The sequence below is a fragment of the Colias eurytheme genome, chromosome 24, assembly GCF_061535395.1.
Source record: "Colias eurytheme isolate Ceu_HAF_F1 chromosome 24, ilColEury1 Martin Lab GWU primary, whole genome shotgun sequence".
NCBI classification, from domain to species: domain Eukaryota; kingdom Metazoa; phylum Arthropoda; class Insecta; order Lepidoptera; family Pieridae; genus Colias; species Colias eurytheme.
Window position 1 is genome coordinate 747255 of NC_143003.1, and position 15873 is coordinate 763127.

The window sequence follows — 15873 nt, forward strand, 5'->3', positions numbered from 1 at the left end:
TGCACTTTTGGATTTTCCAAATTATTTGTTTTATTATAATTAGTTACGTTATAAAGCTATTTATTGTATTTATTATACGAAATCTCTATCGTAGCCACCTCTATGTTTTGTGAATTTTTATAGAGCTTTTAATAAAAAGCTATGTATTTATGCGCCATTTATCGTAAATAAATACTGTATAAGTGATTTAAACGTGATTTATGGGCTATTCTCTCAATCTATCGAGTTAAATTGTTAATAGAGTGCTTTGTTTATTTGAAAAAATATTTCTCCTAGAGCTTTTTTATTTTGTACTAGCGGTCCGCCCCGGCTTCGCCCGTGGTACATAATATTTACGTTTTCTCTACATAAGAACCATCCTCGTACTTCAAGGAATATAATAAAAAAAGAATTATCGAAATCGGTTCAGCCGTTCTCGAGTTATGCGCTTACCAACACATTTTGCGATTCATTTTTATATATAAAAAAGAAGATTTTTAAATAAAATATCGTTTTACCTACATGGAAAGGTACACGTAAACATAAACGATAACATACATAAACGTAAACATACACGTATGTTGTTGTTTACATTACTTGCTAATGAAAGATACTAGTTAATATCCGTAGCTTCGTTCGCATTAATTTGGATTTTTTCTTAGATCATTAAAGATTTTTTTGAGAGAAAATCTAATTCATTTTTAAACTAAATTTTTCCTGGTAAATCGGACCATCATTTTAATGTAGTGTACATAAAAATACATAGGCAAGACGATATGTAGGTATATTATTAAAAAATATTTATTAAGGGCTACTAACTAATACATATGTAAATACATACATACCTACCAAGCCTTATGTTTTCAGACGTAAAGGCAGCCGGAACCGGGTAGGTACTTACTAATGCATAGAGCGGCAAATTTTACAAGGCGGGAAAATAAACAAGGTTTTTCTTCTATTTTTTTTTTACTTTAATTAAAAGAGACGGTAAAAGAAAATTACAATATTGCATTGACCCATACCGATAATACATTTAGAAACCATCCAAAGCAGATTATACGTTTGAGAGCTACGATGTAACAAACACACAAAAGCCTTAGGTACACGTTACATCCATTGTTGTGAAGAAGGAAAATACATAGAAACTACGAAATCACAGACAATCTATACATCTATATAATATAAAAGAATGTCTGGATATTTACACCATTTATAAATCAAAAACGGCTGGACAGATTTTTATTATCTTTGATTTGTTGGATTTTTCTCCGCCCCGAATAGCAGAATAACTATAAATAACTGTATAAAATATCGAAATAAACCACAAAAAATTATTAAGGAAATTGATGAGTCGGTACAAAGCTACGGTAAACATAGATTTATAAAAAAAAACATGAAAATCTACTTATTTGTGTTTATCTGCTTTCCCTGATACTAACAAGATTGTATTCACTTCTGTAATTTATAGAAAAACTAGCGGTCCGCCCCGGCTTCGCCCGTGGTACCTTCATTATATGTATATGCATCTTAAATTCAGTATAAAAGGTGCAGACATAAAAAGCAATAGAGTCTCCAAATCCAGGGTAAAACAAATAAAAACGTATTATATTAATCCAGCGCTTATTCTTTAATTAATTCTTGCACTTTTATACCCGAAATCTCGAAGATTATACGATGGTATCCAAAATGCGCAGGCTTAAGCAATTGCATGAACCGTACACACTGTGATAATTTATTTCTAGCTGATTAGTGTTTTAGGCTGTTTAGGGGGAGGCGAGGGACACGCGGCGGTTGAAACGCGTTATCAAATGGATACATATGTATGGAGATGGTCTAGTTATCTCTTTATTCTTCTACCATATCTTAATAAGTGCGTGTTGTAAATTGTTTATAAATAAATGTGTTCTACTTACACAATATCATTTTTATTTTCTATATTGTTAATATACTTCTGGTTAATAAACCAATATAATATCTTCATTAATATAGATTCTAAAGCAATTGAATGAGCTATAGCTGTTTGTTATGTGTACCACCAGCAATGTAGTACACACTAGCCAGAGTCGGAAATAAAACACACAAAAACGCTCTGACCGTATATTTGCGGAGGATGCGGAACTACAGTACCATTTTGCTTATATCTAATTACAAAAGAATAACATAAGCGCGATTTAAAAACACGGCTTCTACAACTAGCGTCATCTATTATCGAATGATGGAACTAAACAATACTAAAACTTATACTATTAAACCAACGGTTTAGACATACCGCCCGCCAAGGACGAATAGTCCTTCACAATACAAAAAAAAATACAACTTTGCAAAAAGATACAGCAATACATAGAAGCAAATACATTTCTTTAAACTAATACTTATTCTTTACTTACGTCTAACATAATACATATATATTTTCTTTTTTACATTTATGTTTCTCTAACGGGCAACACACATAGTTTCGAAGTCGGTCTTTGTATGTGAGAACCCCTATATCTCAACGTGACAACACGTGTCACCTTATCCTTACCCGGATGTAATTCAACCACCAATCCGTACATCCATTTCGCAGGAGGCAAATTGTCCTCCTTCACTAAGACCACGTCTCCTACCTTGATGTCGGGGACCTTGCCTTTCCATTTGTACCTTTGAAAAAATTGGGTTAGACACTCTTGGGACCAACGCTTCCAAAAATGCTGCACCATCCTTTGGGTTAACTGCCAACGACGCAAATTGGAAATTTTCTCGTATTCAAAATTATTATCCGGAGCCACGATCAACGGCTCCCCTATTAAAAAATGACCCGGTGTTAACGGGTTGGGATCACCTGAGTCGGAGCTAGCTACGGACAAAGGTCGCGAATTGAGACACGCCTCAATTTGTACCAAGACCGTCGCCAGCTCTTCAAAAGTAAGAGTAGAATCGCCGATTACGCGACGCAGATGATGTTTAGTGCTCTTTATGCCTGCTTCCCACACTCCACCGAAATTTGGAGCATGAGGAGGAATAAAGCGCCACTCTGTACCATTGTTAGCCAATGATGATGCAATGTCAACGGGCAGTTGGGATTTCTCATTTGCAAACAAATTCCGCAACTCCTTAGAAGCACCTACAAAATTGGTGCCGTTGTCACTCCACAACTGAATACAACGGCCTCGTCTAGCAACAAAACGTTTGAAAGCTGCCAAAAAACCTTCTGAAGTAAGATCGGAAACTGCTTCTATATGAACGGCTCTTGTGGCCATGCAAACAAAGAGACAAATATATCCTTTATAGGATTTATGGCCACGACCCTTCGAAACGCGAATATTAATGGGACCAGCGTAATCAACACCGGAGTATAAAAAAGGTTTTCGAGGGGTGACTCGGCAGGCAGGCAGCTGGCCCATCAATTGAGTTCGAAACTTCGCCGCGTTTCTTACGCATGAAACGCATTTGTGTATATTAAATCGTACTAGATTTTTCAATTTGGTGATCCAATACGTCGAACGTATGTAGTTAATGGTCAACTGGGGACCTCCGTGCATGGTTTTGGCGTGGGCATCGGCTATAATCAACTTCGCCAAGCAGGAGTCACCGTTTACAATTATCGGATGCTTGCTGCCATCCTTCAGGCAAGAATTTTCCATTCTTCCTCCGACCCTCATAATTCCTAATTCATCTATTAATGGATTTAAATTGTCAATTTTACTCTTTTTAATGATGTTTTTATGTTTCAGATTCTTCATTTCTTCAGGGTACCAAGTAAGCTGATGCTGACGGATACAACACATGGTGGCATCTCGGAGCTCTTCAGCTGAAAGGTAAGGTAGAAATTTCGGACGAGTTTCAACGGGATCCTTCAATTTCAGGAATCTTCTGCAGTATGCGACTACTCTCACCAGCTTCGTAAAAGATGAAAATTTTAAAAATATATCTATATCTTCACAGTTCTCCTTAGTTGTAGCATGTACTTTAATCTTTCTTTCTTCCAGGTCAGTTTTAGTGCATATGGAAAGTGGTTTACCATACGGAATATCAATCTTACTTAACCAATCCGGACCATACTTCCACAAATTATTCTCAACTAGCTCAGAAGGTAGTATTCCACGAGACGCGCAGTCAGCGGGATTTTCTTTGGACTGTATATACGACCACTTACAAGGTTCTAAATGATTTAGAATTTCAGAAGTCCGGTTGGCTATGAATGTTTTCCACCGACTGGGATGGTCACTAAGCCACGCTAGGACGATGGTGGAATCCGTCCAAGCATGCAACTGTGAAATTGGTATGTTCAAAACTTCAGCTACTTCAACTAACAATTTAGTTACCAACACCGCACCGCAGAGTTCCAGTCGAGGTATGGAGATTTGCTTGATCGGGGCAACTTTAGTTTTTGCCGCTACCAGGTGAGTTTTAATTTGTTTATCTTCAGAAACGCAACGAATATAAACCACAGCAGCATAGGCGGCATGTGAAGCGTCACTAAACCCATGTAACTCCACAACTGTATCTTTGCTTCGTGTTTGCACCCATCGCGGTATTTGGAAATTTGTTAGCTGAAATAATTCCTCCCGGTAAGTTATCCATTCACTAATAAGTTCAGACGGTAATCTATCATCCCATCCAAATCCAGTCATCCATAATTTTTGTATGAATATTTTTGCAGTGATGATGCATGGAGCGATCCAACCAAGCGGATCGTACAGTCGACAAATTTCTGCTATAATTTCTCTTTTGGTTGCAGGAAGCGACGCTGATAAAAACTGAACTCTATAACTAAAGTCATCGGTACGGCGTTTCCAAAAGAGACCTACTACTTTAGTCACGTCATCCTCCTTAAGTTCCCTGTCCTGTTCTATATTTCCTTCAAAACCTTCCATCACCTCCATGCTATTACTACTCCATTTCTGTAGCCTAAAACCTCCTTTACTTAACAATTCAGTCATTTCTTCATATAATCGTAATGCTTCTTTTTCAGAATCACACCCGGTTAACAGATCATCCATGTAAAAGTCCGTTTTTAGTCTTGCAGCAGCTAGTGGATAGCTCCCACCCTCATCGACTGCAAGCTGTTGGAGAGCCTTGACCGCTAAATAAGGCGCACTGGAAGTGCCAAAGGTAACGGTAAGTAGACGATAATCTTGGATTTCGTTGTTGTCATCTCTCCACACGATTCGGTGATAATCTGTATGCTCCCTTTTCAGCTTTACTTGCCTATACATCTTTATGATGTCGGCTATTAGGCATATCGGGTGGAGACGCCATCTCATGATTATATGACGTAATTCTGGTTGTAGTCTTGGGCCAACCATCAGGGCATCATTTAACGACATACCATTAGCACTTCTATCTGACGCATTGAATACTACTCGCGTCTTAGTAGTGCTTTTGTCTGGTCTGACTACTGCATGATGCGGTAACCATACCGAACGTCTCCGCGTCTCTTCCGAGTCTTCCTGTACTTTTTCCATATGACCCAGCAATAAATATTCCTTCAACACTTGCGAATAATTATTCTTGAGTTCGGTGTTCTTAAATCTTTTCTCTAAACTCTTTAGCCTTTGCACCGCTACACTTCGTGTATCTCCAAATTCATGCTTTACTTCGGGGCGGAAAGGTAAGTTAACAATATATCTTCCCTCCTTGTCTCTCTTAGTTGTCCTCTCAAAAATCTCTTCACACGCCTTTTCTTCGATTGTCATTATTTTATTGCTTGCCAAACATGGCTCTGCTTCTATTTCCCAGAACCTTTTTAGTAGTTCATCTTCATTGCATCCAGCGTGCATGCTGACGATCACTCTCGGTTGTTGGTGCGTTCCAGAATCTAACATTTCTGATTGAATGTGCCCAGATAATATCCACCCTAATTGCGTTTTCTGTGCTAACGGACATCCAGGGGGACCCTTTATCATGCCGTCCTCCAGTACCTGGGCATACACCTCCGCACCAAGCAACAAATCAATTTTGTTTGGGACTTCATATTTTGGATCAGCCAATTGCAAGTGTGAAAGCTCTGGCCACAACCGCAGATTGACTCTCCTTGATGGAAGAAACGATGTAAGCTTACCGAGAACGTGCGCTTGAACGACCATGGTAAACTTGGGATTATAAATTGATCTGATTTTTACTTCAACCATAGATCTTGACGCTAAAGAATCTTCCTGACCTCCTACTCCAGAAATACGAACCTTATTTGGAATTTTCTTTAGCCCAAGAGCTTGAACCGTGGATTCTGTGATGAGAGAAACCATTGAGCCTTGATCCAATAAGCATCGCAAATTAAAGTTAGCCTTACCTGTATTCGACTCCGCTTCCACAACTGCAGTAGCCAAAAGAACTTGACTACGGACATTCGAAAAACACGTAACAACATCGCGTTCAGATGTGGTTGCTGAAGAAACAACCACATTCTTTTGATGGGACTCAACATTTTTAGATTCTTCGGGGTGAAGCAATGAATTATGTTTACGCTTACAAACCTTACATCTGGTGGATTGGCGACATGAAAATACGGAGTGGTTGCTACCAAAACAATTAAAACATAAGCGACTATTTTGTACAAATTTATGTCTCACATCATAGTCCGACTTCGCAAACTCCTTACAATTATATAATTTATGAGTTGCCCCTTTGCAATACGGACACTTCGCCACATAAGACTGACCAGATTCAACACTATCCGTCAAAGTATTGTTCACATAAAGTACTTTGGGACTAGAACGAGGGTTTTTTACGTTTGCTGACTTAGTGTCTAAAAACTCTAATGACCTAAACTTATGCTCCAAAAATTCTCTAAATAGAGTCAAGGTTGGTAGGTCTTCGCAATCATTTGCCTTGGACTCCCACTGCTTCCTGGACTCAGGGTCCAATTTGTGACTCATTATATAAATAACGATTGTGTCCCAGCTAGTAATATCAATTCCTAGGTTTCTTAGAGCACTTAAGCATTCGTTCATACTATCTAATAATTCTCTTATCGCCGATGACGATTCATGATGTAATACTTTTAGACTCATCAAACGTTTAAGGATATTGTTTGACAAATACTTTTTGTTGTCATAACGGTTGACTAGCTGCGTCCAGGAAGCGGTGTAGTTTTTATCGGTTATTGCTGTATGCCTTAGGAGCTGTTCCGGTTCACCCAATAAATGACCTTTTAAATAATGTAGTTTTTGTACATCATCTAATTTATGGTTATTGTGTATCAATGATACAAAAAGATCTCTAAAGGTAGGCCATTCTGTGTATTTTCCTGAAAATTTAGGTAAAGAAATTTCTGGTAATTTTATGACACATTTTTCTTGATACTCGCTGGAATCACTTGACTTTACCCCGGACCGACTATTACCCTTTAATTCAATCAAAGCATCTTTCAATTCAGTTTTGTAATCTACATATAGTACTTCGGTCTCATCATATACACAATTTTTAATATAGCTAGAAGAGTCTAACTCCCTCTTAGATATCTCGCTAATAATTTGGCGATGAGTATCGCAAAATGATTGCCACTGATTTTCTAAAGATTCCAAACGAGTTTCAACATACGAAACAGTAATTCTTTCCTTAGGGGATTTTTTAAAATTGACTCTACCTTTAGAGATAAGCTCTTTACTATTTTCTTGAATTCTATTAAATGCTTCCATTATAATATTTTAGAGACTTCCGAACAACAATAAGATAAATAGACTTTATATTCTCAAACTTATTTGAAATAAATAAATTTAACTTAATATTTAAATTGCATAAAACAAAAACTAACTCACATGTACCAACTGTCTCCTCAACTCTAAAATATTATAAGTGGTAAATTCTTTTACAAAATTTTACAAGTGTCTATTCAATACAACGAACAAAAACTAAGTCAATGTAAACATTGAAAATATTCTAAGTCTATGTAAACAATGAAAATTTTTCTAAGTGTTTTAAAGTTACTTTAATTTAATTTGGGCATGGATTCCCCGTCACTTCACTTTATCTTCTTGGACTTAAGGTCCAATTTTGTATAATTGAACTTCAAAGTACTCACGTTTCACTTCACTGGTAGTCCTTCTCCCTCGCACCTGTACTCCGGAGTCGGTTGACGTCACGGATGTTCTCCCTCTCGCTCGCTCCACTGGCCGCTGACGTCCCGGATGTTCTCCCTCTCGCTCGCTCCGCTCGCCGCTGACGTCACGGTTGTCGCCCTCTCGCTCACTCCGCAGGCCGCTGACGTCACGGTTCTTCTCCCTCTCGCTCGCTCCGCTGGCCGCTGACGTCACGGTTGTCGCCCTCTCGCTCACTCCGCAGGCCGCTGACGTCACGGATGTCGCCCTCTCGCTCACTCCGCAGGCCGCTGACGTCACGGTTCTTCTCCCTCTCGCTCGCTCCGCAGGCCGCTGACGTCACGGTTCTTCTCCCTCTCGCTCGCTCCGCTGGCCGATGACGTCACGGTTGTTGTACTCTCGCTCACTCCGCAGGCCGCTGACGTCACGGTTGTCGCCTTCTCGCTCACTCCGCAGGCCGCTGACGTCACGGATCTTCTCCCTCTCGCTCGCTCCGCTGGCCGCTGACGTCCCGGTTGTCTCCCTCTCGCTCGCTCCGCTGGCCGATGACGTCACGGTTGTCTCCCTCTCGCTCGCTCCGCAGGCCGCTGACGTCACGGTTCTTCTCCCTCTCGCTCACTCCGCAGGCCGCTGACGTCACGGTTCTTCTCCCTCTCGCTCGCTCCGCTGGCCGATGACGTCACGGTTGTTGTACCTCGCTCGCTCCGCAGGCCGCTGACGTCACGGTTCTTCTCCCTCTCGCTCGCTCCGCTGGCCGATGACGTCCCGGTTGCTTCTCTCTCGCTCCCTCCGATGGCTGCTGGCGTCCCGGCTGCTCTCCCTCTCGCTCCCTCCAATGGCCGCTGACGTCACCACCTGGTCTCCAATATTCGGCTCGCAGGACCAAATGTTATTTGTACCACCAGCAATGTAGTACACACTAGCCAGAGTCGGAAATAAAACACACAAAAACGCTCTGACCGTATATTTGCGGAGGATGCGGAACTACAGTACCATTTTGCTTATATCTAATTACAAAAGAATAACATAAGCGCGATTTAAAAACACGGCTTCTACAACTAGCGTCATCTATTATCGAATGATGGAACTAAACAATACTAAAACTTATACTATTAAACCAACGGTTTAGACACTGTTCCCTAAAAAATATGTTGAAATGTGAAAGAGCTGAACTTTATAAAAATTACATTTAAAAGTTATAATATATAATGCCAGTCTTAATATTTCATTGTAAATATCACTAATTACGGACGGTGTGTGTATGAAGTGTTGTTAGGAAAAGGTGTCATAAAATAATACTATAAATTAAATACCAACAATTTATTTAAGAACATATTATATACAATGAATGGATCTTAAAACATGTACGTACATATAAATGTCACATATCAGCTAGTAATCTTACAATAATTATATACACAATAAATCATGCGTAAGCGCAAGTTATCTCAATCCAATCAAATCAATCTCAATCAAATCAAATCTTTAGTGCTAAAGTGCAACTAAAGCTACGCGTGTACATGCTTCGTATGTAAACCGCCTTAGCCGTAGTATGTAAAGTGCGCTCTCTGATATTGCAGCTAGGCGGGCGTAGTTTTATAGCGCAGAGTAACTTTGCATAGAGACTGCCAATAAATATATAAGTATGTTTATTTACAAACAATTACATTGGTCATTGGTGTATGGCTATATCTTTCAAGTTTTAAATATATAGGAATCTAATGTATGATAAGGATCAACTAATTATGAAACATATATTTTACGTGTTTTGTTGCTCATATATTTGAGTTAATAACATATGAAAGTTAAAACAATATTTACTGCATTTTTCTATCATAATTGTCGTTCAGTTAGCTGTTAGAATTACACTACCTTTGTCAATTATGTAATTTTCGTACGTTTCGTAGCCGTTCTGTTGTAAACGTCGTAGTCCCTTGCTACGCTCATTGTATGAATTTTTAAATCCCCCAAATTTGATTTTACCCGTTTAAAGAAATTTATATGAACGCATAAAACAAATCGTATTCGAATTTCTAGATGAAATAATTTTTTTTGCAATCTCTACATGCAGCTACTCTATACGATAATCAGAGAATACTAAATCTAATATAGCACAACTAGGAGTCTCAAAATCCGGCTCCGTAAATTATATTAGGCTGAGAACAGAACGGTTAAATGATTCAGCCTCGTGTGCACTTTGCTTAAACATTTGATTTCTATGTGACCCCGCTTATAAATGAACACTACTTATGTAGCTTTTGAATTTCGAATTCCAAATTCGAATTTCGTTCCAAATTTGAATTTTAAACAAAACCGAATTTACTAAGAGCTTGTTATGTGAATTATCAATTGATGTGTTTTCACTTTTCAACTTGACACTGGCAAACTGCAGTCTTCGCTTATTGCCATAATTGAAAAAAAAACTTATGTATGTAAGGTATTCAGTTTAGAAATTCTCTTCAAATATTTAGTGAGAAAAACAAAAAAATATTCTTAAACTCCCAACTAATTTAAATTCTGCTAATATAAAAATTTCCAATGTCAAAGAGGATTTCCGATTTCGGTCAAGCAACATCAGCTTATTTCCATAGAAGCAAAAATTCTTCCTTCATAAAACAAGTACTTACATGATATAATATATTCATACATAGCATATAATATATATAGCTATGTATTTTGCGTTATCGCTCCCCATACAAATTTTTCTCCCCTATTGAACCCTTCAAGTTCATTTTTGCGACAATATAAAGCTTGTATTTTTCTCCAAGGGCGCATGTTAAAACTAGCTGACCCATGCAAGTTTGTCTGCTCAGTATATTTTTTTCCATTTCTGCAACATTTTTCTTTTAGGTTAGGTATTTCATTGGTTGGCGCGTCATGTTATAAAACCTACTACGCCATATACAAGTAATATTATAGTAGTCGTAGCGATTAAGCTAAGATTTAGATTACTAAAGCTTTAAACATTTATAATGTACAAAACTCAAGCTCAAGAATATCGCTATCCAATTATGAAAACAGATTGAAAATCGGTGCAGTAAATTTTGTGAGTTTATCGCGAACAGACAAACAGGCGCGTCCAAGGGCCTTGTGTTATAATATGTATGCTTTCTGAATATACTAACACTAATTTTTTTTACAAATCAATTCAGCAGTTCCTAATGCGTACGTGTCACGTGATTTAACGTTCAAACAACAAACTTTTCATAATATAGATGTAATAGGGATATATGTATATTCATTTTAAAATTATAAATATAGGTGTACGGTTTAATCTTTACCAGTTACTAATACAGTAATATCTCGGTTAAAACTAACGAAAAACAATTTTGTTTTATTCGTAGCAACTGTTCTTGTCTAATAATAAGCGTGTCACGCGTGTCAGGCGGATATTAGTATTCTATTTTTGAAATTTAAAAATAAAAATTGTCATTCTGTGATTGTCAAAATGGCAGAAAGTTTTATTTTTTCTTCTTCTTAGCTTTAACACAGCTCCAATGTAACAAATTTGAAATTAATAGAAAATGTAGGTAGCTATTATTCATCGTTAACATTTTGAAATATTGGCCTGTAAATGCCTGTAGGTATATTTTTAATCATCACTACATAGTATAAAACGAAGTCGCTTTCCCCGTCCCTATGTCCCTATGTCCCTTTGTACGCTTAAATCTTTGAAACTACGCAACGGATTTTGATGCGGTTTTTTTTAATAGATAGAGTGATTCAAGAGGAAGGTTTATATGTAAGAAAACATCCATAAAATAGTGGAGAAGTACTGATATTTTTGAGGTTTCTAATGTGATGTCGTAAAAAATTACATTTCTTCCGCTTACATTGCAAACGCAGGCTGAACCCTACGAATTTTATCAAAATAATGTACTAAGTATTATACACATTGAAAAGGTCTACAGAAAAGTCCGCGATGGTATATGTCTATCTCTTATGGATAACCCACAATAACTTTTTTTTGTCATTTACTTTTTACGACAAATAATGTCTAATTTTCGATGCGATTTTAACCAATACAGCATTAATCCCTAACCAATTAAATACCTTGAATACATTGTGCATTTAATATAGATCTATGTGGCCCTTTACACCGTATGATTTAAATGAATATTTTCGAAGATATTACAGATTTAAAAATTGCGGGACGTAGCGTTTGCGGCGGCACCGGCCGGCCGCCCGGCTATCTATTTTATACCCGTGCGAAGCCGGAGCGGGCCGCTATGTTTTTGTATACAACGTTCACAGTTTTTCTGTAGTGTATTCAGTATCAGCATTGCACCCGTGCGAAGCCGGGGCGGGTCGCTAGTTTGTTTATAAATTGTGTTCATATGTTGTAAAAAATTATATGATTAAAAAAATAGACGTTCGAATATGTAAAAACTAAAAGCACAGTTATAATCACGTTATATATTTTTTAATAATTATATATGTACTTCTTTTCTGTTCAATGTAGAATAGACCGTATTAATATGTACTATACAAGCATGTATTCGTCTATTTTTCAGATTATATGAATATTATAATAAAGAAACACATTTTATTCACAAAACTGGTGTCATATTTTAGTAGTATTTTAATAAATTATTATGTCATAAAAACAATCGCATCAATAAAGAATAGCGCGGGAGTATTTACGGAAACATCCGAATAACCATAAAACTATATTCGCAATAGATAAGGGCTGGTAGCCGAGTGGAGCAAGGACAGAGGCAATACGAGCTACAGGGACCCACTGTATTAAATGAACGGGGCCCCTAAATTAGTGTATTTTTATAGGTACGTATTGTATGGAGATTTTAAGAATAGTCTTTTTTAATCTTAGATCATTAAGTAATGGATGGAGCACGCTGGCAAATGTTCTAACTAAAATTATAAACAGACGTTCGAACTGGTGCGACCGGACCACCGTACTCGTGCGGTGCGATCGACTCGCCACACGACCGCACCGCACCTAGGGTTGCCAGTATTTAAGATGCCAGGATTTAAGGGTTAACAGCATCAAAAATACGAGTTTTAGTTATTTTTTACGGGAGATAATTAAAACAGCAATGTTAAATAGAGAAAATTTATTTTTGGCATTTATATTTGCTGTTGGAAGAAACAGCTTTTAATAGCTCTTCATTTTCTAAAGCGAATGTATACAATAAAAATCTTTGCACGATAATTTAAAATTACATTTAATTAATTTGCAGCTTCGCCTTTCCAGTTTCAATATTCATTTGGTTTCGGCTATCCGTCCAGGCATTGCCGCACAAAGAAAATATTCTTTGTTTAAAAATTATGATTAAATTTACGATTTTTAAAAAAACATTTAAAATATTGGAATTTTCGCGGCCGACTGAGCTAAATAAATTCGTATAAAAAAATAGATACACTAGTGACTAGATAATTTATTACGTTGCTAATATATGAAGTGATTAAAGGCGCAAATTATCCCTTTTTGAAATTTTCGATATTGTCGATAGAGGCGAAAGTATTGTAATTTTTACTGATTTTCGTTTTTATTTTTTTATATTATATGCAGGCGTTAGTAGAAGCTCTGTTTAGTACCAAAAGAAACCTTGAACTGAGTTCTACATGTGACAAAAATACCACATTCTAGCCACGAAGTTATTACGAGATATAGATTTTCAAAGAATGTCAGGGTTGTCCCTAGTAAACAAAATTATATATATATCATCTATCTATTACCAAGTTTTTGTTTATGTTTTAGTCGTTAGTTATAGTCGATATTTCAATATATTATTATATGTAGGTACATAATCTTTATATGTAATAAATTAACTGAACAAAAAAAATATCTTAGATTTATAAGACAATTCAATAATATCAAATTAATACAAATTAATCTCCTTTTTTTGTGAATATTTCGAGCATTGATCATAGTAATCTCATTAAAAGTCAAACCGAATTCCTTGAAAATCTATTTCTCGTAATAAATTTGTGGTTAGAATGTTGTATTTTTTTCACATGTAGACCTCAGTTCAAGGCTTCTTTTGGTACAAGTACAAGTACAAGTTACAACCATTGAAAAGAAGAAAACGAAGAGAAAAGAATGGGCAAAATTATATTTAAAAGACAGGGATTCATTCAGACATATGCAGTCATATCATAAATCTTTGTAGAGTTCTAAAATTTATATTATTAATCTTTTTTCAGTATTAGCCACGTCATCCGACGCCATCGCCATTGATAACGATCGACCGACGTCCGTTTTGTTTGGCGGTAGAACTATGACTAAAGCTGTAATAAGTATATAGTCTATGACTAATGCGCTGTCCGGTGCGATCGCCCGTCCACACGCGCGAATTTGGTACGGTCCGCACCAAGTTCGGATGAAAAAACCATCGAACCAACCGTACCGTCAATAATAATAATTATGTCCGGCGGACCACTGTACACACGATCGAATATGGTCCGGAGCGCACCAAGGTCACGGTGCGGTCCGTACCAAATTCGAACGTCTGTTTATAACTTAAACTTTCTGCCGGTTTTGGTGCGGGGAGGGTAACTCACACTTTGAAACACTATCACACATTCACAAAAATAATTTGTGTCTTTACAAACTCAAACTATTACAAAATGGACAGACTAGCATGTTTTTGCACACATACATCGATTACACAGAAAAATCTCTATACATATACGTAATAATACAATCGCTCTAAAGGGATGTAACCATATCGATATTACAAAAATAATAATTTTGTTGAAATTAGAAATAACATTAATATTATATTCATAAAAAATACTACACAGGTCATTTGTAACGTTTTCATCATTATTATATGCATACGAAAAAACAATAAAACGCCATTTTATTTGTATTTGAATATGTATTTATTCAACACATCACATATTATATTCAATAAAATAAATATCGGTCCAGAAATTTTTATTATTTCTGTACCGAGGTGTCCATTCTGATTTTCTCCCACAGCATTCAATCCACCTAGCCTTAAAGCAGGATTTTTTGTAAATCTGAAATATACGCAATATTCGTACATACATATAAATAAAGTAGCTGCTCCGCGCGGTTTCACCCCCGTGGCTCCACTCCTGTTGGTCGTAGCGTGATGATATATTCCTCGATAAATGGGCTATCTAACACCGAAATAATTTTTCAAATCGGACCAGTAGTTCCCGAGAATAGCGCGTTCAAACAAACAAACAAACAAAGAAACTCTTCAGCTTTATAATATTAGTATAGATTACATAATAGAATAATTACAAGATTAACATTACAAAAAAAACGGCTAAATGCGAGTCGGACTCGCGCACGAAGGGTTCCGTACCATTAAAATGTTCTGCCAGTTAAAAGTAACCGAGCGTAAATTTTAATAAATATATACAAGACTTACAAAATAAACATTATACTCCTTTTTATGCAGTTGTGTAAAATTTTAATATAATAAAGATTAATTCACATCTCATTTCAAATTATACTTAGAAAAATATTTTTTTATCGACGTTCAAGTTAAAAGCAGTCCGTCACTAAGAAAGTCGTAAAAATTAACGACCTTTTAAGCGACGAGTTTTTAAATTCAACTCTATCACTAAGTTCATAAAGATTAAATTTGAATTTCTCTTCAAGATAGTCTCGCTACATCACTTTATAGTCTCGTGGGGAGTGCGGTTCAATATCGCGTTCTAAATTCAACTTTATCGCTTAGTTCATAAAGATTAAATTTGTATATTTTCTCTTCAAGATAGTCTCGCTACATCACTTTATAGTCTCGTGGGGAGTGCGGTTCAATATCGCGTTGTAAATTCAACTTTATCGCTTAGTTCATAAAGATTAAATTTGTATATTTTCTTTCCATGATAGTCTCGTGAGGCCGCATCTATGATCGAGTACACACATGAC

The 15873-nt window shown here is 36.8% G+C and overlaps 1 protein-coding gene across 1 annotated transcript; it reads right to left on the reverse strand.

Moving 5' to 3' along the window:
* Positions 1 to 2062: 2062 nt before the first annotated feature.
* On the reverse strand, positions 2063 to 9124 carry LOC149897845 (uncharacterized). Its single transcript, XM_090115731.1, has 2 exons — positions 8692 to 9124; positions 2063 to 8564 (listed from the first exon to the last, which is right to left on the reverse strand). The coding sequence occupies exon 2, from the start codon at positions 7596 to 7598 to the stop codon at positions 2403 to 2405; it is 5196 nt and encodes a 1731-aa protein (XP_089971857.1). The 5' UTR covers positions 7599 to 8564; positions 8692 to 9124; the 3' UTR covers positions 2063 to 2402.
* Positions 9125 to 15873: the final 6749 nt, after the last annotated feature.

Coding starts and splice junctions, on each gene's coding strand:
- LOC149897845 (XM_090115731.1), bottom strand. CDS start 7,598: ATGGAAGCATTTAATAGAATTCAAGAAAATAGTAAAGAGCTTATCTCT.